Source organism: Melanerpes formicivorus, unplaced genomic scaffold (genome assembly GCF_026170545.1).
Source record: "Melanerpes formicivorus ecotype bairdi unplaced genomic scaffold, bMelFor1.0.p_v2 SCAF_4, whole genome shotgun sequence".
NCBI classification, from domain to species: Eukaryota; Metazoa; Chordata; class Aves; order Piciformes; family Picidae; genus Melanerpes; species Melanerpes formicivorus.
Window position 1 is genome coordinate 29,620,690 of NW_027142356.1, and position 26,365 is coordinate 29,647,054.

At 40.3% G+C, this 26,365-nt stretch overlaps 1 protein-coding gene across 2 annotated transcripts in view; it reads left to right on the forward strand.

Annotated features, from left to right (window-relative positions):
• Nucleotides 1-26,365, forward strand: part of MTUS1 (microtubule associated scaffold protein 1) — a 129,853-nt gene that overhangs the window by 57,970 nt on the left and 45,518 nt on the right. Inside the window, exon 1 of one of the 2 annotated variants that reach the window (XM_068137492.1) lies at nt 11,657-12,102. The exons of the other annotated variant lie outside the window; for it this stretch is intronic. Within the exon in view, the coding sequence (XP_067993593.1) occupies nt 11,982-12,102 (121 nt within the window). The 5' untranslated portion in view covers nt 11,657-11,981. Of the gene's footprint in view, nt 1-11,656; nt 12,103-26,365 lie in introns of those variants that run through there. 2 annotated transcript variants of the gene reach the window in all.

The following is a 26,365-nucleotide window of genomic DNA, read 5'->3' on the forward strand; positions in this document are numbered from 1 at the left end:
GTTTTAGTGATTTTTAGCTGGTGTAAAGCTTTTGTTCTTTTATTTCAGCACCATGCTTAATCTTGCAGTTTTTTAGCCAATGGGGAGTTCTAACTCCACTTCTATTTCTTGCCCATGTGCTCCATCTGAGGAGTCAGGAATAATTTGTGGCAGGACTCTGATAATTGATTACAATATTATGGCATTAATTGTCTAGCTCTGTTGTTACTGTTGCTGTTCGCATTCCTAATAGTAAAATAGTAGGTCCTTCCATGATATGGTCTGTCTTCTCTGTGCTCTTTATCCATTTTTCATTCATTGCATCATTCTTGTAAAAGCCTGAATCAGCTTGACAAAGCAAGACACAGCATACAGTTAGTATCCCTGCAAAACTGGAGAGACTCACGTCTTTGCAGCTGTTAATTCCTTGTTAATGTTAAAAGAATTACAAGGCTCCTTTTTGTGAATTCCATATGGGTGATATTCCAATGAATCAAGTAATTTAGAATAGAGTAGAATTTACCAGGTTGGAGAAGACCTTTGAGATCATCAATTCCAACCTATCATCCAGCACTATCTATCAACTAAACCATGGCACCAAGCACCCTATCCAGACTCTTCCTAAACACCTCCAGTGATGGTGACTCCACCACCTCCCTGGGCAGCCCATTCCAATGGCCAATCTCTCTTTCTTCCTAAAATTCTATTGCTATTGCTTCAGCACTAGCTGTAAAGCTAAGACAAAATTAACTACTTTGGCATATGTTTATTATTCTTCTTAACCTGCTAACTTCAATGAAGAACCTACATGCATACTTTGATGTTTTAATGTAAATATGACTAATAATATTACCTCTTGTGCGCTGTAATTTTGAGCTAAATGCAAAACTGCCTCTAAAAATGTATGAAGTTCATGCTCTTTGCTTTGTTTCTCCAATCCTCTCTGTGGAAAACGTGATCTCCTTCTAATACCTGTGCAGTATATTGCAATGCAGTGTGCATATGCAGTGGGTGCTCATGTCTCACGTCCCTGTTGCTGACTGAACATTAAGCATAAGTTGCAGCACAGTAAACCCTGGAACTGCATAAGCCAATCGAGAGCCAATCTCTGTTTCTTTGTTTTTTGTTTTGGTTTTTTTATTTGCAGTTCCAAAGGGAAAGCTGCCACCTTAGGAATAAAGTGTGTACATTTTAGTCAGAAAGCTGTGTGCTGTTTTTCAGTAGGACGTGTAGTGCATTTTGAATAACAAGTTATCCTTTGCTTGTAGCACAGTACTGTCAGGAGTGCTAGGGAAACTGCTGGATAAACCTGTAAAGTATTGCTACATATGAACAGTGTCATTTATGTCCTGGTTGTAGTGTCATGGACTATGTATAGTGGGGCCAGCAACTAAAGTCTGTAGAAGCTACAAAACCCAAAAAAAGCTTCATCTAAAACCAGTACAGCTCCATCATGAAAGAGTTATTGTCTTGTCCTATGCTCATGAGGAGGTTAAAAAGCTGTTTGTCTCATTGTTTGTGAGGAAAATACAGCACTGGGGGAGGGCATGACTTCAGTCAGGGGTCTTATTGCAGCAGTGAGTAGCAGGGCTTTGATCAAGCTCAAACACAAAAACAGGGTATACATATAACAGTCCATGAAGTGGTCTCCTGGAACAAGCTGTTAATGGTGAGTGCTGGCTTCTCACTCAAACTCTTATGGAGGGATAGAATGCTTTTACTACCACAATATTCTGGTTCAAACAAAAAATGTTGGAGGCCTGCTTTTAGGTTCAGTTAACACCCATTGCTTTTATGCCCTCAGTGCTCTCTGTTCAAACTCAGAGGAAACAAGATAAACATACCTTCTTACATTGTAGGTTCTTTGATAGAATAGGGTGCCCTCAAAATTCTGCACTTTCAGCACCTGGAAGTCAAGGGATTAATGCACATCACTGTGCTTGTGCTTTTCTAACAAGTAAGAAGTTTTAAGTAATATATGATAGTATGTGAAAATATGCAAGCTTTCCTTTAAAAATGGGAAGACTAATTCTGAGAGCTGATGAACATCATTATGAATGTCAAGTAGTTAAGTCTTCAGTGAATTCTTTCATCTAGTAGACCATCAGTAGTCATCAGCACGCTATGGCAAACCACCCTACTGATGAGGGATATCTGGTCAAGTGGCTTATTAGTACTTTGTTTCTCCTTTCATATATGATCAGAAGGTCTTTTGCAGGTTGTTTTTGTTTGAGGGAGGGTTTGGAGGCATTTGCTTTCAAAAGCTTTTTGCTAGTTGTAGAAGGAAGTGTTCCAACAGTGTTCTTGTTGCTTGAAGATCTGAGAAGATCTTGATGCATATATGAATGTACGTGCCCTGGCAGCCAAGAGGCAAGTCTGCCACCTATGGTGCATCAACACAGTAAAACCAGAAGATCCAAACAGGTGTTTATCCTGCTGTGTTCAACATTGGTGTGGCCTCACCCTGAGTACTGCACATAGATCTGGGCCCCAGTTAGAAAGGACATGAAGGTTTTTCATGTGTGCAGAGGATGCCAGTGAAACTGTTTAAAGGGATGGAAGGAATGTCCTGTGAGGAAGCAGCTAAGGATTTTGGACTTGTCAAGTTTGGAGGAGCCTGAGTGGGAACCTCATTGCTCTCTATAGCTTCCTGAGGAGAGGAAATGGAGAGGGAGGTGCTCATCTCTCTTTCCAGTTTTCAAGTACTAGGACAAATGGGAATGGTTTAAAGCTGTGCCAGAGAAACTTTAGGCTGGGCATGAGGAAGCATTTCTTTATCAAGAGAGTGGTCAAACACTAAACAGTCTTCCTAGAGAGATGGTTGGTTCCCCAAGCTTGTCAGTGCTTGAGGCATTTGGACTATGTCCTTAACAGTATGCTTCAGCTATTAGCCCTGAATTGGTCAGGCAGTTGGACTAGATGATCATTGTAAGTCCCTTCCAACTGAAACTGTCTGTCCTATTCTAACATGAGTGCTTTTGATCACAGAGCAGGTTTTTTTTAAGTTTGATGTATCTGTTTATTTTTTGTTTTAAAAAACTGTGTGCTGGTCTGGGGATTTTTCCCATGGAGTAAATCTTCTGTTGTTGAACCAACTCTGCTTTTCTCTCAGCATGTGCTAATACTGTGCTTTGCAACTCATGGGAAATAAATTCCCTTAAGAATTATGCAGGAAACAGTTTGATGGGTAAGTATCTTAAATATTTCAAGGCTTTTTCCTATTCTGCATGGGAGTAAACTAGATATTTTCTGCTGGGAAGTTAAAATCAGGAGGAGGATTTTGCTTCTTAACAGCCAAGTTTGTCCAGAGCTTAAAGCACTCTGAGTGTAGAAAAGCAGTGTTTTAAGTGTTTGATGAAAATAAGCCAAGCAGAGAGGATTTTGATCCAGGTCACATTGTAGGAAGTTCTCTGAGTAGCTAGGTTGGGATTTTTTTGCTTTATCCCTCAAAAAAGGAAAAAGGCAACAGAAAGATCAGGCTTAAACTTGTTTTTGCAGATATTGTACTGTGCATTGGACTAAAAGCCAGCTGTAGTGTGTTTTTTTTCCTAACCTGTCTTGTCATCTATGTAAATTGAGGACTACCTGAATGATTTAATATTGATATGATCTAGCCATAGAGTATCTTCAGGGTCATAAGTAGAAATGTTCTTCTAAACAGACAGCAAAGCCACCCACCTAAGTAGTGTAGATTATGTGCAAACCAGCTATAGAAGCATTTGTATGCAAATACATGCAGAATTAATCTAAATGTATGTGAATCTGAGTTTCTTATTAAACATATTCATTAGGGAAAGACACAGATTTTTATTTTGAAGAGTTAAGGGTGTCATTGCTGTCTACAACTACCTGAAGGGGGGTTGTAGCCAGGAGGGAGTTGGTCTTTTCTCTCAGGCAACCAACACCAGAACAAGACGACACAGTCTCAAGCTGCTCCAGGGGAAGTTTAGGCTCAAGGTGAGGAGAAAGTTCTTCACTGAGAGTTGTTCATCATTGGAATGTGCTGCCCAGGGAGGTGGTGGAGTCACCGTCCCTGGAGGCGTTCAAGAGGGGATTGGATGTGGCACTTGGTGCCATGGTCTAGTCATGAGGTCTGTGGTGACAGGTTGGACTTGATGATCTTTGAGGTCTCTTCCAACCTTGGTGATACTGTGATCTGTAAACCTGAAGTAACTTTTGAAACCAAATAGCTGTTACTTTTCCAGCATCACCAGATAAAGTGTAGTACAACAGTTGGATCTCAGGGTTTAATTCCTTGGATTAGAACTACTATGCTCTATAAATCCTCAAAGTAAAGTGGCTGTTGTTGATGCTTAGAGAATGTCACCCTAAAGTCTGAAATCCGAAATGACGTTTTCTTGAGGTAGTATGTTTATCAGAGTAGAGAATAGGATGTAAAAACTGAGACACATGACAACAGAGTCTCAATGTATTCCATGTTGGTCCTTTCAGCTGTCAAGTAAGTGTGTCAATTTCTTTGCATGCATGTTCCTAGTGTTCTTCCCAAACTTGATCTTCTGAAAACTAACACTTTTGAGAAAGTTGTCTCTTATTCCATGCTGAGAATCATCACTGCTCCTTGTGTCTCTGGTTTAACCCATCAGGCAGCGAAACACCACTCCACCACACTGGGATGAAGGAGAGAAATTAAGATAGAATTCATGGGTTGATATAGAATCAGTTTAGTAAAGAAGAAGGGAAGGGAAGAGGGAAGGAAAATTATAATAGTGGTAAAAATATAAAAACCAAGCACTGCACAATGCAGTTGCTCACCACCCGCTGACGGATGCTCAGCTGGTCCCTGAGCAGTGGCCTTCAGCTTCCCAGCTAACTCTCTCCCAGTTCTTTTGTTCAGCATGACATGCTATGGTATGGAATATCCCTTTGCTCAATTTGGGTAAGCTGTCCTTCTGTCTCCTCCCAGCTTCCTATGCATCTCCAGCTTCCTCACTGATAGGGCGGTATCATAGTATCATTCAGGGTTGGAAGGGACCACAAGGATCATCTAGTTCCAACCCCCCTGCCATGGGCAGGGACACCCCACACTAGATCAGGCTGGCTAGAGCCTCGTCCAGCCTGGTCTTAAACACCTCCAGAGACGGGGCCTCGACCACCTCCCTGGACAACCCATTCCAGGGTTTCACCACTCTCATGGTGAAGAACCTTCTCCTCACATCCAGCCTGAATCTCCCCACCTCCAGCTTCATTCCATTCCTCCTAGTCCTATCACTACCTGAGATCCTGAGAAGTCCCTCCCCAGCCTTCCTGTAGGCCCCCTTCAGATACTGGAAGGCCACAATGAGGTCACCTTGGAGCCTTCTCTTCTGCAGACTGAACAGCCCCAACTCCTTCAGTCTGTCCCTTCGTTTAAGCACTAGTTAGCAACAACTAAAGCATCACTGTTATCAACATTATTCTCTCACAGAAGCCAAAACAGTGAATTTTGAAACCTCAAGGCTTGCTACAGAGTATCCCATGGGCCAGCTCTGTTCAAGTGGTGGTATTCTGCTGGTTGTTTCTCAAATAAGTGGACTAAAAAAGTTTGGATTATTTTTAAAACCCCAGCAATGAGGGAACTGGATGTGGGTCCAATCAGTTTTCCTGTAGTGACAGTGTGTCATTTATTAAGGCCTTTTGTAGCATAACCCAAATGATTTTCACATTTGGAAGATCTGTGTCTTCTGTTAATGCTTTTAAGGAAGGATTTGCTTTCTGGATTGTAAATTGCATATTCCAGAGATGTTTATTATTATTTAATTCCAGTCTTCTGTGAGAAAATTACTCTTCAGCTTTGCACAGACATACTCCAAACTCTGTGATATAAAAGCATGCAGAATTTCTATAGAGGGAATGTTTGCAGTTCACTTGTGTGGTGTTTATTCTGATACTGGGTGGAATGTCTGTAGTTCTCTTCCATGGTGTTTAGTTTGATGTTTCTTAATAACAAGCCGCACAGGAGATGAACACAGAGCTGTGGTTTTCTCACACTTGTCTAAATACTGACTAGATCAATTTCTGTATGAGTAGAGCAGGCAGCATAAATGGGATAGCCACAGACTGTATCAGGTCAGTCCTAGGGATGCTTCAAGAAAGTTTCCAGTGGTGAGAGCTGGAGTTCAAGGCTTTTCTAACATGAAAGTCTGTCCTAATGGCCTTTAATTACAGACTGCATTAAGATTAGGCAGAGGCTTTGTTCTATTCTGTCTGAATATTAAAATGTCTAAATTCTTACTTTTTTAAAATGAAAAGGACAATAAGGTTTTGCTAAGAGATTTTAGAACTTTGACCATCAGAGTGATATAACAGTCTCAAACAGTTTTCATTGTGTTACTCCAGGCTGAGTTGCTGTATGCAATGCCTGATTCTACTGCCTTCTTGAAAATGCCATCCTAGTACTTGGTTCCTTCCCCACTATTTTCTTACCCTTTCCTCTCCAGTTAAACCTAGATATCAATCTCTCCTGAAGTTTGCAGATGTGGGGTGTTTTGGGGGTGGTGGTTGTGGTTTTTGTATGTTTGGGTTCTGTTGGTGTTTTGGGTTTTTTCTTTAACTCTTTGGAGCCCTTTAGGTTGTGCACATTGTTTAATGTATTTGCAGTAAACAGTGAATAAAATTTGGTGTCGTTGTATGGCAGCTCTTCCTTAATTTTGAGATGAGGTGTATGAGGTATCTCAAAGCTGACTCAATGTCCTCTTACAGTATAATATATATTTTTTTAAATTTCTTCAAAATGTTACTCTGAAGTCCTCTAACCTGTTTCTTCTAGCTTTCACAAGTCCTTTTTTCCCCTACATTTCTTAAGGTGTTTTTCAGCAGATGCAGTAGCTGCTCATAATTGCTTTCAATGACCTTCATTAGGGAGATAAGTTGACGTAATGCTTGAGAAAACATGTAACTGTCCCAGAGATGTGAAACTCGTGGATCATGTGTCAAAGATGGTTAAACAGCTTGTGAGCTGAATGTGCATCTGCATTTTTGTCTGCATACCTCCAGTTATGAAGAATGTGTGAAGCCCACAGAGATCAGCAAAAATAACCTGTTGTGGGTTGTATTTAACACACTTGGCAATCTTTTGATAAACCATTAGCATCTTTTAGGACATGCTTGTCTAAATTGTTCTTACTTACCATGTTGCTTTTCAGTGGGGGGTGTCTGGGTATTGTTCTGAGGCCAGTGTGTATAAATCATTATTGTATGAATAAATAACTAGTAGATCTGTAGGCTATGACCTGAAATAAAACTTTTTTGTCCTCTACTGCTTGAGGCTTGAGCTCAGAAGGGCTTATGTATACACACAGCCTGTTACTGAACAGCAGAAATCCTTAGCACTGAGGTAGTTGGGTTTTGACACTGCTGATTAGATCATTAAAGCTTCACATCTTAAGACATGTTATCCTAATGTTAATGACATTATTCACAGTTGTAGAGTAGCAGGGGTTTGTGGGTTTAGTTGGTTTTGCTTTTGGTTTTGGTGGGTGGTGTTGTGGGGGGTTTTTGGTTTGGTTTTTTTTCAAAGCACTGTAGGATCTTCACTGAGGCAGTCTATTAAAAATTATGTTTTGGAAAGGACATTCCACACATGAAAAATAGCTTCTTATTCCCTTAACTCAGAAGTTAAAAATTAAATGATTCTTGCAATGTTTTGTGGCTGTCCCCAACTTTTTCAGAGTGCAGACAGCACTGTTGCTTGAGAGGCACGCACCAGCCTGATTCCTGTAGCTGTTTGCCTGAGAATCCACTACAGCATAACCTTCTGTTTGACAGACTGCTGAATTTATAATGATTAAAAGCTGCTGTGTACTAGAAGAAACCTAAATTATTTAAGGGTTTTAGTTGCTGTTCTGAGACAGGAGGAGATTGGCCTTTTTCTTCAGTTAAAGATTGAAGCTTAAAATAAGTCCTGAAGCTGCAAGCTGTATTTGGCATGGTGGCAGAAACTGTTGCCTGCAGGAAGGTTAACTTCTCCAACTGAGCACTGGCTAGAGCAAAATGGTCACAGGGAAGTGGGGAGGGAGCTGTCATTTTCTGGAAACAAAAACAAGGACACAGATGACCCTTTGGCTCTTAGTGGGCTCCAGGTTCTCACCTCGTTCTTTCTTCCTGAAGTGAAGCATGCCAGTAAAGTCCATCTGCTCTGCACTGCCTGTGCTGTCTCAGGACATGAAGCCAGGTCCCCTCTACATGGGTATCTCAGTTCTAAGTATCTAGCTTCTGATGTAGCATACTTTGCAGTGAGACACTTAGCTGTGCTCTGATGGATTTCTTAGTGATTGTTCAATGTAAAAAGAGGGACAGAGACAGCAGAAACAGATTAAGGGACTGCAGACAGCCTCATGAGTCAGAATTGAATATCATACAGATGCCAGTGCCTTTTTTTTTTCCTCCTTTCTTGTCTGATTGCTGAAGTTCCCAGGGAGTGGCAGGTATGCTAAATCTGTTTGGGTTAAAATAGGTCTAGCCCCACCATCAATCTGATGATGTCATCAGGTATTGACGCATTTAGTAACTGAGACTGAATTAGCATATGGTCACAGCAAGATACAGGTCCTCTACCATGTTCAACACTAGTGTTTACTAAGGTGTTAGTAACTAAAATCTGTTGTTCCTTTTGTTTTCTGTCTGGGTTGTATAGCACTTTCTATTATCTCTATCCTATCTATTCTGCTGTTTTCTGATGCTATTTTCTATCATCCTTATTCAATGTCAAGATAGAAAAAGATCTCTCCGTGATCCTCCTGTAATGCATGAAATGTAGACAGTGCATTTTCTTGGTGTGCTATGTTAAGATCCCATGGCTTACATGCTGGCTTTGTACCTTGCCAGCACAGGCACTGAATGGTCATCATAGGAGTACAGACACACACGGAGGTGCTGTTTTTTCTGAGCCAGGGGAATGGCACTAGCAGACACACAATCACCACAGTGGAGTGTACTGTTGTGTAATGCAGGACTCTAGAAGGCTTTTCTGGAGGAAACTGTGCAAGTTAAATCCCTCCTGAGGGCTATTCTCTGCCATACTCTTGCAGGATGCTGTCAAAGTTGTCTGTCTACACATTGGGCTCTAGAAGAGCCTAACACACGTGTTTTGCTTTCTATTAGTGCTGATGGGTCTGTTGGCTGCATAAAGCAGACGTGGTTTAGGTTTTGGGGTTAAACAGAATTCCAACTCTTGGTGTTAGGAAGGCATTTTCCTCCAATTGGAAATTTTGTTGATATTTTTGGAACAGGTGCTGTGATGTATCAGGATTTTTCCATAGCTTATTTCCCTCCAAACTAAGAGTGGGAAATGGTAGTCAGAGAAAGTATTTTTTGTGTATCTCTAAGAGCTCTCTAATATTTTGATGTCCATATGTAGCTTTTCTCTGTTCCTGTTTTACCTGTTGATTCATTCCTTCCTCAGTCTCCAAAATGGTTCATTGCATCACAGTTGCTCTCTAGAGACTCTGTTCTAGCACCTAAGGTTTCAGTTGGGTACTTCCACCTCTCTAGCTTACCGGCTAATGAGATGTTTTTTACCGTTCTCACAGGCACTATTGCAAAGATGAGGAGGAGGAGGTGGATTTTGTTGTTGGTTTGTAGGCTTGTGGTTTGGGGTGTTTTTTTGAACCTAATTGGATTGTTTCCATCTCTGAGAGATTATCAAATTAGGATGCTGTGAGAACACTTACCACGGTGCCTTGATGAGCTGTTGGGGGTAGGAGGAAGACAGAAATGACTATCTGTGGGTGACCTGGCAGAACAGTAAAACCTGGTATGGCTGGGTGTTGAATGATCTTTGAAGACTGTCTCTAGGCCTGGTCAAAAATCTCAAGATGCCTTCTTTAAGAAAATTTAACAGTACTGATCTAATATTTGAAGAGATGGTCTAACAAACTATGTAGAATGTGCAAGGCTGCGATAATATGCTCTAACAAGCCTTCTGGTTTACTGCTGAGTGTGGTTCCCAAGCATAATAATCCTCTAGCACAGAAAGGAGACAATGTCTTTGATAGGGGTGTTGGATTAGGAAAGGCTGTGGATCTGCAGGCTGTTGGAAAGATAGATGGACATGCATTGCTAGCACCAAAGCTCTTCAGACTAGAAGGAATAGAAAAGGATTTTATAGCAGTAATGACATGCATGCCCTGCTATGTGCAGAGGCTGCCCTGGGAACCAAACAAAAAAGCTAATTTACTTATTTTGAATGGTTTTGTGGAGACTGAAGGCATATTACAGCACTTCAAAGTTGGTGGTACATCACTGGGTTGTGAAATATTTTGGTACGTGATCATAAAACATTCAGTAGCATTCCTCTGCAGTATGCTGTGAAGGTTGACTTGACAGGTCTCATGGTCTCAATGCTGGGCTGCAGCTCTTTTGCTCTACTTAAGCCATTTTATTGTCACTGCACTAGTCTGTGTGATGATGTAGATACGCAGAGACCGGGATTAAGCAATGAAATGCTATTTTAGTTCTAGCTGATGTGGTAAATAACCACTAGAGATTTTTAAGTGTTATGCTTTTTAAACAAGTAAGACATGCTGTAAAAATACAGCAGATTTATGGTAGGGGGAAGAAAGGCAAGGCTCTGCTGGGATGAGACCTGTCAGTGTGATTATGTCGCTTTGGTTTAGACCTGCTTCACAGCATGTTGGTTTAATTGTTTCTGGAACTGGAAAAACTGTGAGAGGGGTAGGTGCTAGAGGGCATTAGTTGTGGTTTAGTGAAATGGTAGAAGGGCAGAACCAGTGGAGAAGTACCTAATTTTGTTGTCTCCAAAAGGATGGAAATGCTGTGGAGGGCAGCTCTTTGAGCAACACGAAATACGGTATGATCTGTTACTGTCTTGCTTCCTGCACAAGCTGAGAGATGCTTGGGTGGTCTCTGCTCCTATGGCTGTCCAGCAAGGCAGCTACTAACTCTGGGCAAAGTAATTAAATGGTTTTGTTTACATAGGAAGGTGGCCTGTGCGTGTATTTGTAGACATAGGTGAAATAGGTGAGATTTTTTTCTGATCTTGGAAAACAGTTACTCCTTTCCCCTTTTATTTCTAGCTTTCATTTTCTTTTTGCTAGTGGTAGCTGAAAGGAACCAACTTCTGATCTCAGTAAGTAGTAATTAGAAATATTCTTTTGAGAGGGCTAATTAAATATGGAGACAACATCTATTTTGAAGTAACTCCTGTAACACCGTGTGTTTGGGTGCCTTTAACCCATCTGGCTGGGATCTAACACGAAATTAGTGCCTACTTCCTTGCTCCCCTTCAGATAAATGGAAGCATCTGCAGCATTGAGCTGCCAAGCTAAATAGTATTTCCCTAAAGCAGATCTCAATTACTGAATTGTTCTTAAGAGAATAGACATGCTTGTGGATTTGTAAAGACTTTAAATGTTGATATAATATTTAACGCCAAGAGGAACTCTGGTAGAAAATGTTAGCTGATAAATCTGTTCTGCTAAATTCATGTTAAAGAAACTGCTTAAAAAAAGGGACCCTGAAGAGAGGAGATCTGAAATATGCCTACAGGAGTATTGAAATCATGTCCTTAGCAGTCTCCAAAGAGCAATTACATGGTCTGTGACATTGCTAGATGATATATTCAGCTGGGGAGACCACCCACTTCCTCCTTTTCCCTCCTCCTCCTTTTTCTCCTTTTCTAGCTCCCAGCCCACTGAGTCCCACAGCAGATTAAGCATCAACACTGTGATGCAATTCAGAGGCTGTTGGTTTTCGAAATCACTAAGTCAGTTTTATTCTGAGGACAAGCTTTGTTTCCACAACATCTGGTGAAGAGAAGCTGCCAGCAGCATTTATGCTGTGGATATCTGCTTTTGCTGATTGTTTTATTTTGCTTGCCTGTTCATAAGGAATAAGAGCCAAGGAATGGAGACTTGATTATGTCTTCAAGCCTATTTTCTTCGGCAAGAGTTGGTCACTTCTGCCGGTAGTGATATAAAGACATAGTATGTGACAGTACATGGAGGCTATTTCTTGCTTGTTTATCTTCCAATTGCACTGAAGACATGTTATGGTCCCCAAAATTTTCCTTATCCAACATGCGTGTGCGGCTGACAGCAAAGGGGTTGCTCCGAAACATTCGTCTACCTTCTGGCTACAAGAAAAGCACTGTTATATTTCATACAGGTTTGTGGGGCTTTTATGGGATGGTCAGAGCATGCATTGAGGGAACAGCTTGTTTACTTCAACAGCTAAAAACAGCTTGTTTTTAGCAAATAGACATTATACTGGGCATGAAAGTTTTGCAGTTTCATGCAGAAGTCTGACTTTGATCAAAGTAGTTTCATATTCCGAGTCTCTGTGAGTGCCTGCGCCAGTACCAAGCTGCCTGTCTGCAAGATGGTTATTCTGTTTATGAAATGCAAATTGGAATTTGCTCTTTCCTTGCAGAAGTCCAAAAATAGCATCAGGAAGTCTGTGCTATTAAATATTTATCTAATCATTTAAATGCTTATTTTCTGGGAGCACTGTCTTTTCTGTACCTTAATGGGGGAGGGAGGGGGGATGAATGGTGGGGGGGAGAAGGGGGGATGGGGAGGGCAGTGGAATGAATATAGGCTGTCACAGTGTGGCTTTTTTGTCTGGGAGAAATATTTAAATACATGTAGATATCTGTTATCATACATATCATGTTAAATCTGTCTAATTTGCAAGTAGAAGCAGCCAACTTATACTTGCTTGGGCTGATACAAGCCTAAAATATATGAAGTTGTAGAGACATCTGAGATCAGTGTGTGTTTAATATGTCCATCACTGCCCCCCCCCAAAAAAAAAAAAACCAACCAAACAAAATAAACCCACAAATAACCAACCCCCCCAAAAACCCACCACAAAATTCTCACCTGCATGTGACCTAATTTTCATCTTCAGTAGCAGGTAAAGCAAATCAAGTATGTGGAATAGGAGCAAGATTCTGGTAGCTGAGCTTTTTTTGTCAGCACATACATGTGTCATTTTGGTTAAGGTTGGCAGCTGTTTGGTGGTTTTGTTTTGGCTAAGGTGCATGATATCTAGAGAAATGTATAGCAGTCTGCATGCTAGTTACATAATCCCTTCCCTTTGCTTCACTGTTTGTAATTTTCTTGCATTTTATTTCGGGAGGAGCAGGGAGCTACATAAACTAGTTTTGCAGAAGCTCTTCCTCTCAATCATTTCCTCTTTCTCTTGAACACCACCCTCTGCTTTTATTTTTTGGAGTTCAGTTCTACCAGCTTTCCTTCCTGTCCTGGCTTTTTGCATAGCAGCTTAAACCATTTGCCTTGTCATTACTTATTCTTGGGAAAGTAAATCCAGCTTCTGGGTTCAATTATGAACACCACATAGGCTGACTATCGAAATGCAGTAGAGGAGTCTGTTTGCAGCTTGCTTGCATGACTTCAAGCTAGGATTCAAGTACCTTGAGGGCAAAAATTTTTACATGAGGGAGTCTATGTCTATATACCTAAATCTTTTATGTAGCTAACAGTAGGAAATTTTGAAATAGCACATATTCCAGGGACAAAAAAAACCCTGAAAGGGAAGGGAGGGAAAGAGGTAATGTTCATTAACTACTACTGAAATTGCTATAATTCTGGAAAATAAAAACAGATGTCAGTGCATGTATCAAGGGAATTTTACACTTATAAGAAGCCATTTGTGATCTTTGATTGAAGTGGATGTGAAAGTAAAACCTGCTTGCAGGATGCCTCTGTTAAAAACAGCGCACAAAGTAAATTGCTATCCTTGCACTCCAGTTAAGCAGCACTTCACTCAAATAAGCAGTGCTGAATAGAGCTTCTGTGCATTCTCTCTGCAATATGTACAGGCTAATAGTACGGCATTGAAAGCTTAGAGAGGTTATTGCCTGGTCTCCCCTTTCTGCTTTGGTATCCCTGTGTCTTGTAGGAAGTCAGTGTGTTTGCAGAAAGCTGACCAGTGGTTAGAGCGAGCTGAATATGCTTGAAAAGTAGGGCATCTGAAAACCAGGTCATATTGTGTAGTAGAGAATGCTAGTATGTATAGATATACTGTGGGGTTCGAAACAGGGAAATGCATCGATGCTTGATAGTGATTATTTCAGCAACAGTAGGCCAGGAAATCACAGTGTTTATTACAGTGTAAAAGGGGGTTGTGTTTTGGTTTTTTGGTGATCTGTGGTTGGTTGGTTGGTTTGTTAAACACCAGGAGCCATATTTGGTTTTGCAGTGCCAGTATGAATATCTTTTCTTAGAGTGGTTTAATCGGATTAAAATGATGTGTGGCTTCTTTCCAAGGTCACGTAAGCATAAACTTAGGGACTATGTCAACAAATAAGGTAGAGAGTAATTGAGGAAAGGAATTTCCATCTCCACATAGGAATGTGAATATGTATGAGTGTTATGTAAGTAATATTCAGTTCCAGGTTATGCATAGATTGTACTTTTAATAAGCATTATCGTGGCTCTCACCTTTTACTCCCTTTTTATTATCATAGACCAATTAGCTTGTATAACATAAACAGTTGCCCTAAGTATCTCAAGGATGCTCTAAATGCATAGTTTTTAAGTAGTCTAGAGCACAGGTCGAGCTGGATTCTTCTGTTACTATGTCCTGGCTGACAGGTTTTGGTACAGTAACTTGGTGAAATTAGGGTGAAAGCATTATTGGGAGAAAGAGAATGGAACTCACTCTTAAGTTTTCTTTCTGATATAGGGATATTTTGCAGCAGCCTGCCACAGTTTCTTTGCAGTGTGTACTATGGCGGGACACACAGTTGTTAATGCTGGTATTGTTAGCCTGGATTAGACATCACATTTATAGTTAAATGGGTCCTTGGGCTGGTGAATGTGTGCATTGCTTACATGTTTGAGATGTGGAGGTATCAAAGTAACTGGAGTAGTTCATTCCCTTTGCTCCATAAGCATACAGCCTGCTTAGAGAAAACCAAATAAAAATGGATATTTTTCTATGAATGGAATAAATCCAGAGGAAACTTTGTGTAAAATGTGGAGTGTTTCTTAAGGACAATCAGCTTGTTGACTGAATATGTCTGAATTCCATTGCTGTGTGCTCTACACTGCTTCAGATTTAGAAGTTTATTCTCCCTTTAAAGGCAGGCAGACATCAAAATGTCATTTTTATTTGTTACTGGAACTATGTACACCTGCCTTGTTAGCTGTGTATGAGTGCCCTCTTCAGCAAAGCCAAAACCCTGAAATGTTTTGGGAAATACTCTGTTTACCTGTCCTGTGAATTGTAAAACTTGTAGCGAGTAACTGCAACAAAAACATGAATTCTTTAGAGGTGCATAAACATGATTGAAAACTGTGAACCAGTGTCTTTCAGTGATGAAATATAACACCTACTACCTCTATCAAACCGTTAAGAATTTTTAGCAGAGTGTGACCAAGGTGCTGTTACGCTCTTCACGCATCAACAGCGTGACAGAGTAAATCACCATCTCTATGATTCTGTATAAAATGCCAGAGGACATCCTTTTGGTTTGATTCAGAATAATTTTGAGTTTTTCTCTTGCATAAAGTTAAAATTCTAGGCAAAGTAGTAGTACTGCAAAGGGAGGTCAAAGCTCTTGTGCTTTTTGTTCAGAATATTTGAAGATTTGTGTACTGAACTGTACTGTTGCTTTTGTGGTAAGCTGCCTTGTCTCAGTGTTCTTGCTGCTCTTACTCTTCTTCCCCTAAGCAAACACTACTCTTGTGTCTGCTGACTTCTGTTGCTTACTAAACGTAGTTCCTCTATTATCTTGGGAGTAAGCGATGTCTCAGAGGTCAAACAGTAGCTGATGTAATTACAGCAAAATCAACTTTAGGAAATTCTTTGCTTTGCATTGCTAGCAGCAAGCAAACATCACAGACCTATTTCTTTGAGAAGATGACATCCTTTTCCAACACAATTTCTTCTCTAAACCAGGCTTCAGATCACACTGGGAACTAGCAAATGACTTCTGTTCATCACAAAGCAGCCCTCTTAAAGGAGAATTCTGGAAGCCTCAGGTGTCATGAGTTTGTTGTTCATATGCCTTTGTGTTTTTTCCCCTTTGAAGAGTAGCTGAAGTACTGATGAATGTCTGACATGACAGTTTAATATAGAACTGTATAAAGATACCCATCACACTCAACCCTACCAAGTATTCTATATAATATCTAAAAGTCTGCTTGATAGATTTGATACAGGATGAGTGTGCAAAGTATGTGTCATATATCAAGGAAAAATCTAGAAGTAAAGCTAGCTTATTCTGGGCAAAAGATGTTGAATAGATGGAAAACATTTGTTATGTGGGATTTCAGATTTGATCATGTTCCCCTTGAAGTCAGTGAGAGTCTTTGCTCTTGACTTTATTCAAGACTGGGTATTAAATGATCTGTCTGATGTACTGGATTTCAGTCTTAATAAATCATAGCTTCAGCAGGCATGTAGGTGATAGCTAAATGGAGATTCCTACTTTCACAGGGTAGGGCTCTGTGGAGTTTTTAAGTATAGTTTGTACTCTTTACAAGGATCATCTAAGGGATGCATTTACAATGGGTATAAAATGCAGATAATACTAGTGTTTTTCAAAAGAAGCAGAAAAAAGCTGCTAGAAAACTCCCCAATGACAAAACCCTCACAAAACCAAACCAAAACCAACCATCAATCCCCTCTACAAACCAACAAAAAATGTCAGAATCAAACCATTAACTTACACCTGCGATTTCAACACTTAAGCTGTGCATATGTTTAATACAGTATGAAAATGAATGTGGATAAGGATTTTTTTGCTCAAAAAAGTCCTTGGAGAAGGAACAACTAGAGTGCTGTGAAAAGCAGATGCATGGCAGCTTTTACATTCTTGCCTTCCCTGAGTGATGCTGGATTTTATTATTCTTTCACCAAAATGGAGTAATTATGTCAACGTGAAATAAATGGAATTGTTGCCTCAAGGTTGACTTCATAGAAAAATCAGTTTATTGGAGAGTAAATATCTCTGCTAATACCACTGCATATACTAAGTGTGCATTTGTTCCCACTTAATATTTCTAATAGGTGAAAAGGGCCTGGCTGCAACTGCTGCTGCTGTGAAGCAGTTTGGGGGTTGAAATTGACACGTTAAAAAAGTGACACATCAAAACCTGCACAGCTTTTAAATTGCTTTGGGGGATCTCCAGTGTGGTAAACCTGGGTTTAAAAGCTGCCTCCATCAGTTTTGCAGATTATGCAAATGAATCTGTTATCTCAGTAGAACTGACTTGCAGCATTCAAACAAATAAAGCATTAATGCCTATTCAGTCCTTTTAGTTTGAGCTTTCTAAGGCATAAAGCAATGGCTTTTTTGAGGAAAACAATAGCCTGACATTTCAGTGCTAGAAGGCAACTTATTTGCAGCCAGTTGGCTCACTGTTTTGTGTTACTCTTTTGTCGTTGGCATAATAGAGGACCCAAAAAATATTTCCAGCATCTTTAACTAATTAAATATGATTGTATGTTAAGTACTGTGGAGGCAGTACTGAAAACATAGAGACCACTCTTGCCACTCTCATCACAATTCATGGCAAAAGGTGACAATTGCTGTTTATAGAAACTGGCTGTTAATTTAGTATCATGTAATGAAACAGCTGCTGGTTTTGTTATTTTTAAGTTCTGATCACAGAGTGGCATGATGCACAGCAAGAACATAAGGCTGAAGTTGATCAAATTGATGCTATTAGGAGGAATGCTGATGTTTCAGCCAGCTCTTGACTGTGTCACCAGGACTGTACCCAAACTAACTTATATGGAAAACGATTTGTAAGCAGTCCCCATCTCTCTTGTCTTATATTACTCCAGAACAAAATACAGTGAAGTCTGCATTGTTCAAGCTAGCTTGGTAAGATCATCTTTAGCCCTATTGGTTCTTCTCTAGACCTGTCTGCTATCTGTGGACCGATGGAATAGTGGTGGTGTCAGAAAGATGTGATTGGATTAAATCTAATTTTTAAGAGGCCATTAAACAATTATCCTTAACATGATAATAATAGTAACCTAGCATTGCAGAGTTATTAATTGATTTAGATCACAATTAGCTGTATAACTAGCACTTTTCTAACTATGTCCACTTCCAGTGCTCTTCCCCATTCCTGTTCAGGGAGTATCATTTCTGTTCCCTAGTCTACAGAGACAAGAAAATGTCATTTGCTCTTCTGAAAAATGAATGCATCAGCAGTATACCTTAAATCTTTTCCAAAAAAATTAGAAAACAAATCCTATTTCATAAAATCAAAGAATGGTTTAGGCTGGAAGGGACTTTGAAGATCATCTAAGTTCCAACAGCCCTGCCATGGGCAGGGATGCCTTCCACTAGACCAGGCTGTGCAAGGCCTCATCCAACCTGGCTGTGGGCACCTCCAGGGAGAGAGCATCCATGACCTCCCTGGGCAACCTGTTCCAGTGTTTCACTATTCTCACTGTAAATAATTTCTTCTTAATATCCAGTCTAAATCTGCCCTTCTCAAGCTTAAATCTGTTCTCTCTCATCTCAACAATCCCTTGTTAAAAGTCCCTCCCCATCTTTCTTGTAGGTGCCTCTCAGGTACTGGAAGGCCACTATGAGGTCTCCATGGATTCTACGTTTTCCCTGGCTGAACAGTCCCAACTCTTGCAGTCTGTCCCTGTACTCAAACATAGAAATAACCCACCTTAAATAACCTGGCTCATATCTGTCTGAGATATTTCTTTACAGTTACTATTTATGAACATTCCATTGGTGTCGCCTTCACTGATGTCTAGTGGTTGTAGTAGGAGCTCTAACAACCTTGTGTTCATCTCCTGGTTAAATTTAGTTTTGCTACTTCTTGTCCTGGTATTATGCTCCTTTATACATTTATAGCAAGTAAAAACTCTTCAAGATGCTTGTGTAAACAGTTTGTATGTGCTGTTCTGGAAATACTTATAGTTAAACAGGAAATAGGACAGCTGGGAACATCTGTGATGAAATTCTTTTAATGAAAGCTCATCCTTTTAAAGAGAACCAGCAGTCCTTCAGTAGAAAGTTAGGGAAAGTAACAACTAATAATCATTAATGATTTCCTCAGCAATATTTTTAGACTCTCAGATATTTCAGTGACCTTCATGTTTATTTGATTGTAAATATTGTTAAGATCCAAAGCACTAGATAGTGAAAGTGTTGTGCCTATACTTACTGTGAGAATATACTTTGTGCTCAGCCTTTCCAAATATTTGAAGTAGTAAAGCAGGGATATTAGAAATACTTCCAGTGGAAGAATGGTTGAACTTAATTATAAAGGTAGTTACAATTTATTATACTCCAAATAAAATTTGTGTTTTAGAATAGAATTAACCAGGTTGGAAAAGACCTTCAAGATCATTGAGTCCAACCTATTACCCAAAACTATCTAATCAACTAAACCATGGCGCCAAGCGCCCCATCCAGTCTCTTCCTAAACACCCCCAGGGACAGTGACTCCACCACCTCCCTGGGCAGCCCATTCCAATGGCCAATCACTCTTTCTGTGAAGAACTTTCTCCTCACCTTGAGCCTAAACTTCCCCTGGTGCAGCTTGAGACTGCATCCTCTTGTTCTGGTGCTGGTTGCCTGGGAGAAGGGACCAACTGCTACCTGACTACAACCTCCCTTCAGGTAGTTGTAGACAGCAATAAGGTCTTCTCTGAGCCTCCTCTTCTCCAGGCTGTTTGTTGCATAATCAATATAAAATCAAAGCCTGCATATTTCCACAAACATTACTGTACAATCTACTACCTGCTTAACTTGCTTATCAAATTAATACATTTTGCCACTTAGAAAAAGAAGCCCTGCTGTGAAATGAATAGTATAAACCCATTAAACCTGTATTCCTATGTTTCAGGAAGGACCTCTTAGCTAGGATGTAGGGTCAAAGAGGAGCAGATGCATGTTTAATGCAGAGTGTTCTGCTTGCTGCATTTGTTAGGAGCACAAGGGATTAACCTCACATTTCGGTCTCTGCAGTCGGTCACCCCAGTGAAGACTGCAGTTACAGGAGATTCCAGTTAAATTAAATTTCTATAGCCTTCTTTCCCTTCCTCCCTGCCCACCACCCAATTAAGCAAAGATGTAAGTCCTAGGTCTTTGTTTTTTAGCTTAAGCAGAAGAGACTTGAGGGAACATTAAATGCAAAAAAATTGTGACTAATGTTTTAAAACTGCTCCACAGCAGGCACAGCAAGCAATCACTGCATGAGATGAGAACTGGTAGCTCTTGGGCAGCTTTTCCCAAAGGTACAGTTCAGTTAGGAGTCATTGGGAAGAGAAGTCTTAACTTCCAGGTGTAATCAGCAAGCAGTGGAAGCACAGTGTGCTTCCCAGAGGGTTGGGGACATATATATTGTGGCTAGTAAAAGTGCTGGGTGGTGTTTTGTTCTCTGTTTTGTTTTCAGCTCAGCAAGATGTTTTGACATGGGCTGCATTGGGTTGAAGTCAGGCTATTCCTGGAACAATGGTGTACAGTGTTCTAGGCATGTCCCTGGGGAGACATCTTTGATGCTTAATAAGAGGAAAACAATTTAATATAACAGGAAAGACACAAATAGGTCCTTAAGTATGACGCTGTTACTGCTAGGAACTGTATATGTGCAATTTCTGTGCCTTTTGGAAAGGGAATATAGCAGCACTTGGAGCTGGTATGGGGCACTTGAGTTGCTGTATCTTCTGCCTTGCACTTGCACATTGAAGCATGGAAGATTGAGTTCACATGGATGGTTTTAATCAGCAGTGACTGAAGTGCTTCTCTTAAGATGCTGTTTTGTCAACCAACAAATTGTGTTTCACAGCTAGAGTAACTTTGAAGTACCATTTCAAGGTTTCATGTGTTCAGCTGTGCTACTGTTCTTTGAAATACACTATTAAGCTGCTTCCTAAAATACATTTTCTTAAAATTGGGAGCTTGTGCCTAATTTTGGCACCTGCTTAAATGTTCCTTCACTCTGCAGAGTCTTTATTTCAGTTTAATATTGATATGGGTAATCAAAAGGATGAATAGCACAGGTGCTTAACTGTTTAGAAGAATAATACATATGTAAGAAAACAAATTTGTGCTCTGTAAACCAGCCCAGTGGAGATGGGTATGTGCCAATACCATATCTAGTGCCTTAGAAGAGTAGTACTTAGAGTAACCAGTCCTAACCAAACTATGTAACCGTTGTAGAAATAGATAATCCTCTAGTTACATGTAGTACTTGCCTCACATGATTTTTCCAGACATGCCAATAGGATAAATGTACACCTCAGTTGTGTGGGAACAATGGTATGGATTAACACTGCAAAAAAACTGCAGTTATGGAGAAACACCCAATTTTGGTACTGAACCTGAGCTCATCAAATGGAGTCAGTGTAGCTCGAAACGAACAGCCTGTTGGGTTGTCATTTTGGACTGTGGTTAAAACAAATGGAGATATTGATTAAAACAAGGTCATTGGGTGATACCATAGTGAACAATGTTGGAAATGCTGTATTAGAGTTTTCTATATAGCTCCTAAGAACTCTAGGTCTGGTTCTTAAAAGGATTTGGAAACATGTACAGTGAGCTTTACTTTTTTTCAGTTCATTTCCATTGGGTAAGCTTAATTGTGCCTATATATCAGTGAATTTATTTTAGTTGTAATCATGGGCAAAATATATGTCCCTGCTTGGTTTCTAAAATCTTTTATAGTGCTTTTCATATTAAAAAATCTGAGACTTCTCTAAAAAGTACCTCTGTATTTACTAGAAGGAGAATTTGGGTGTTTACTATTTTGTAATTTGAAGTTGCAAACTGCAGTCATCTCCTTTAGGAAACTGTTAGAATGGAATGTTTTAGTGATCTTTTGGTAGATAAAATACAATACTTTGGATCACTTGGTGATGATTATAGTGCTTCCTACATGTTTAGAAGTGCTGTCACCTCTCTTTTTCAAGAACAACATCAGTAGACCCGAGTCTTATCTGGATTTGTTTTTTAAAATGGATGCAGAGTTTCATAAATGCAGGAAGCTGTTGCTGGATACATTCAGAAACTGTTTTGGTACACAGGCAATAATACAACATACAACCAAGGCTCAGGAAGCTTTTTAAATTCCCACTCTGTCCTACTTTGTTTTCCATAATATGCTTTAGGCAGCATTTCAATGCCATGCTTCAGTCAGTGACATTTGTTACAGTCATATAACATCAGCTCATACTAGTGTGATTGAATAAATAGCTTCTGAGTTCAAACTAAAAGCCACTCTGTCCTCTCCATCCGAGATCGCTACAGATAACTGCACAAGAAATGATGATGCATATTAATGTGCTAGTCCTGTGGTCAAAGAAATGTTTTACAGGTCTCCTTTGTACAGCTGATCTCAAGGAAAGATTATGGTTCCTTGCAAATTACTGAGCCTTGAATAGACTCTTATTCTGAAAGACTAACTCAGAAAAATTAGAATTAATAAATGCCTGAATCTGGCATTAGGATGAGCTAATAAATGTTCTGATGGTTATGAAGGAAGAATCACTCCATTGTACTTAAGGCAGGCACAATAGATGAAGTTGGGTAATTCAGTTAAAATTCCAAATCAGTTCTGAGTAGGTTGGTTGGGGTGTGGGTTTTTATTGCCTTTATTGTAACGAATTAAACCTCCCTAGTATATAAGCCTTTGATAGTCACTTTCTGCTTAATTCCATGTGCTGCAAGAATCCTGTTTGGATTTTTTGGAGTTCATCCTGCAATTAGCTGTTAAAATCTTGGATTGTGGGAGCCAAGTTTGGTGCACAGATCTAGAATAAATTTGTGATTAAAAAAAATAGTCTGTTAGCTACTCTTAATTGGATTTGTAAGTAACAGTATCTCCCAGTTACTTGATGTTTATTCCCACCACACTTGGACTGCTCAGTGGCCCTTTTGGAAAGAAGCAAGGTAAAAGGTTGTTGGAAAATAGTTAAACTGTCTAAATCTCTGACTTCCTAGACTGTCATGTATGTGTGAGAGCAGAAACAAAAAGAAATCTTTTCAGGTACCCTGTTAGTATCTGCATGAGATGTGTCATGTAGAGAGATTATAGTCAGTGGTTGTAATCTGCATGAAGGCAGATCAGGTTTGAGCTGCAGGAAAAAGTATCACGAAAAACAAATGCAGGGGAGAGTTTAGTGCTAAGACTTGAAACAGTTGAGCAGTCTGGTGAAATGCCTTTTATGTCTATGTAGTGTTTACTTTGCCTCATCTAGGAGCTATGTAAATAGTTTCTGGAGGCTACTTCCGGACCTGTTTCTGATGCTGAGCATAGTAGATGGACTGCGGTACTGGGGAAGGAGTAAGTTCAACCGCTGCCCCTCGTTGCTTTTTCCTTTCTTGCTGTTCTTCAGCCTTTCCACCCCCACAACCACATGTGAAAGCTAGGATCTTCTGAAAGAGAGGAAATGTCTTGACAACATTCTGCTGTGTGGTGGTTCCCTACACATGTGGATATATTGCAGGCTTCTTGTAACACCACAAATGCCCAAGTATCTGCAAACAGGGAAATGGGCCGCCCTGAGTGGGAGACCTTATAATAGCTTTCCATTACTTAAAGGGAGCCAACAGGAAAGGTGGGGAAGGACTCTTTATCAGGGAGTGTAGGGATAGGATGAAGGGTAATGGCTTCAAATTGAAAAAGGGTAGTCTAGATTAGATATTAAAACAAAATTCTGTATTGTGAGGGTGGTGAGGCACTGGAACAGATTGCCCAAAGAAATTATGGATGGTAATCAAGACCAGGTTGGATGGGGCTTTGAGCAACATGGAAGAAGTCATTGCCCATGACAGGTGCCTTTTAAACTGAACTATTCTGTGATTGTGTGAGCATATCCAAGAGGAATGTGGAGATAAGAAGAAGGGATCAGGTAAGAAGAAGGGAATGCACTGGAGTGGCAATTAATGGGATCTGGTAAGGGCTCGCAGATGGTATGGAGTAATTGTGGTGGGATTCCCTCTACCATTTGACTCTGGATCCTGATAGAGGCTGCAGAATGAAGGGCCAAAATATGCCATGTCCTGTACTTGTGATGAAGCAGTAGAGGGCACCAGACTACCAGGAGCAACTTCTTGTACAGGAGGTGGAAATGGAGAGAAAAGACACAGCAAATAGGAGCAAGGAGGAGTGAAGAACATCAGTGCTCCACATCATCCTGTGCTTGGTTCTTTGGGCAGGTGGGCATTTCAGGAATGGGGAAGGGAGAGGGGCTAGTAGAGTGTCTGTCACTCATTTAGTGGCACTAACCCTTGACAGTGCATTAGCTAGGTGAAAACCTAATTCACTTCTAGATGTTACAGTTCCAGTAAACATGACTACATATATTGTGAATGCAGTATTAAGATAAAATCAGTTTGTATATTAAGTGTTCAGGACTCAGCTAGTGATAGGCCCATGGTACATAAAGTGCTATGGGCACAAGACTGAGATTTCAGCGTATTAGTCAGGCTTGCATGTGTACTATGCATTCAGCAAGCAGACATCTGTCTGATACATTAATTACACACTTAATGACCAAGTCTGGGACTCCTTAAATCCTTTGTAAAATGTTACTTGTGGAGATTATCCCTTCCAATCTTCTAATCTGCTGAAAAATGTCATCATTGCTATTTTGAAGTGTTTCTTAAATTCGTATCTGACTTTTTGTCAGCCCTAGTAGTAGTGCCTTGTTAAATGTGTAGCCACTTGACATCCTTTCACCTGGTACTAAATTTGTCGTCATCATCATCAAGACTGGAATGTCAGTCCACCAGCTACTGGTGACCTGACAAAGGAATGTGTAGTGCTAAGACAGTGTAAAGCAGAGTTCAAGAGAGTGATGATGACCACCTTTCCTTCAGAACTTGCTCTTTCAAAAATGCATGAGCTGGTTGATTGGGGACTTGCAGTGATTACCCAAGTTGAGCTACACCTTGTCTCTGTGCTTTTAGTTTTGGAAGCCATCAGCAAATTGCAAGTAATGCATTTTCTCTGGTGTAGTTTAGGTATCTTTACAAACATCATAATCTACTTTCTAGCTTCAGTATAATGAGAATGTGTTTTTAAAACATAAATTACAATCTTCTGAAGTGTGAGTGAGGCTTATGCAACATGGAGATTCTCTATGCTTAGTAAGTAAGCAACAGAGCATACTGAATTACTGGCAAATGAAAATGTGTGTCATTAACATGCTTCCTCTAGGAGGAAAAGTGCTGTGTTCAGGCAGTCAGTAGTGCATTTGATGGCGTCCTAAAAGAGTTGTACAAGCTCAGAAGCCATATTCCACAGGACAGGTGACATCTTAGGGTAGCAAGCATGTGTCATTGTTAATCAGTTGGATGAAAGTGTATTTTTGTTTGAGAAACACTGGGGCTTTAATAGATGACTAATTGTAATGGGTATGTACTCACAAGGAAGCTGTTTCAAAGGCTGTCATGTGGGTAAGAGTTTGTTGGGGTAGGAATTGGAAAGACGTACTGAGGCTTATCTGGGAACATTATTGCAATGTCGTGCTTGGATTGCTGGTATTTCTTTCCTTGAATTCATAACTGCCCCCAGTGTCTCTTGCAGGAAGAGCCTCCTCCTTCCCCAGAAAGAAGGCAGTGGCACGCTTATGACCCAACAGGAAAAGTCCACCACACTGTGAGGCGGAGGCCTTGCTACACACCATAGGTTATCACTAAAGAGCCTGAAAGAGTTAGAAGTATCAGATTAACTGGCAATGATTGGGTTTACATCTGTCTTAAGAACCCTTGTGCAGGAGTTAAGGACTTCTCAGGGCTGCTGAGCCTTTGCTGATTGTGCAAAAGCTCGCTTAGAAAGGTATGCAGCTGGAAAACTGGCCTTACTTGGTATCTCTTGGTTTCCTTGAATTTGCATAGGTTTCCTCTTCCATCCTTCTCTGTGTGAAAATGGCAGCCTTGGTTCACACGCTCCATTTCTCCTGTCTACAAGCAGGAAGTTAATAAAAGCTGCATGTGGTATATTACAGTTTCTGGGTAACAGATCTAGGCTGCAGGACTCTGCTGTGGTTCAAAAATATTTGGTTTCTTACCTAATAGGCAGTGCTGTAACGGACAGGGAAGCATTGGCCATGCTAATAGGCTCTGCTTCAGCAGAGACTTGCTCCTGCCAGCGTGAAACCCAGTATTGCCAGTGCTGCAAGATGTGTGTTAAGAATGCAATTAAAACATTCAACAGGCACAGAGCTCTTTGAAGTATGTAAATACATCTGAGACTTCCCCTTCCTTTCTGCTGTTCTGTGGCTAGAAGTGAGGAACAAAAAGGGATTTAAAACACTGTACTGGGGCTAAAAGTCAGTGCTATGTAATACTGTAAGTAAATGGATGAATAGGCATGAGAGGATAGACAGACTTCAGAAACAGTACTTCAGGCTGCATGTTTGGAATATGTGATGATTCTGCACTTCTCCAGGCTGTACTAGCACTTAAGAAAAA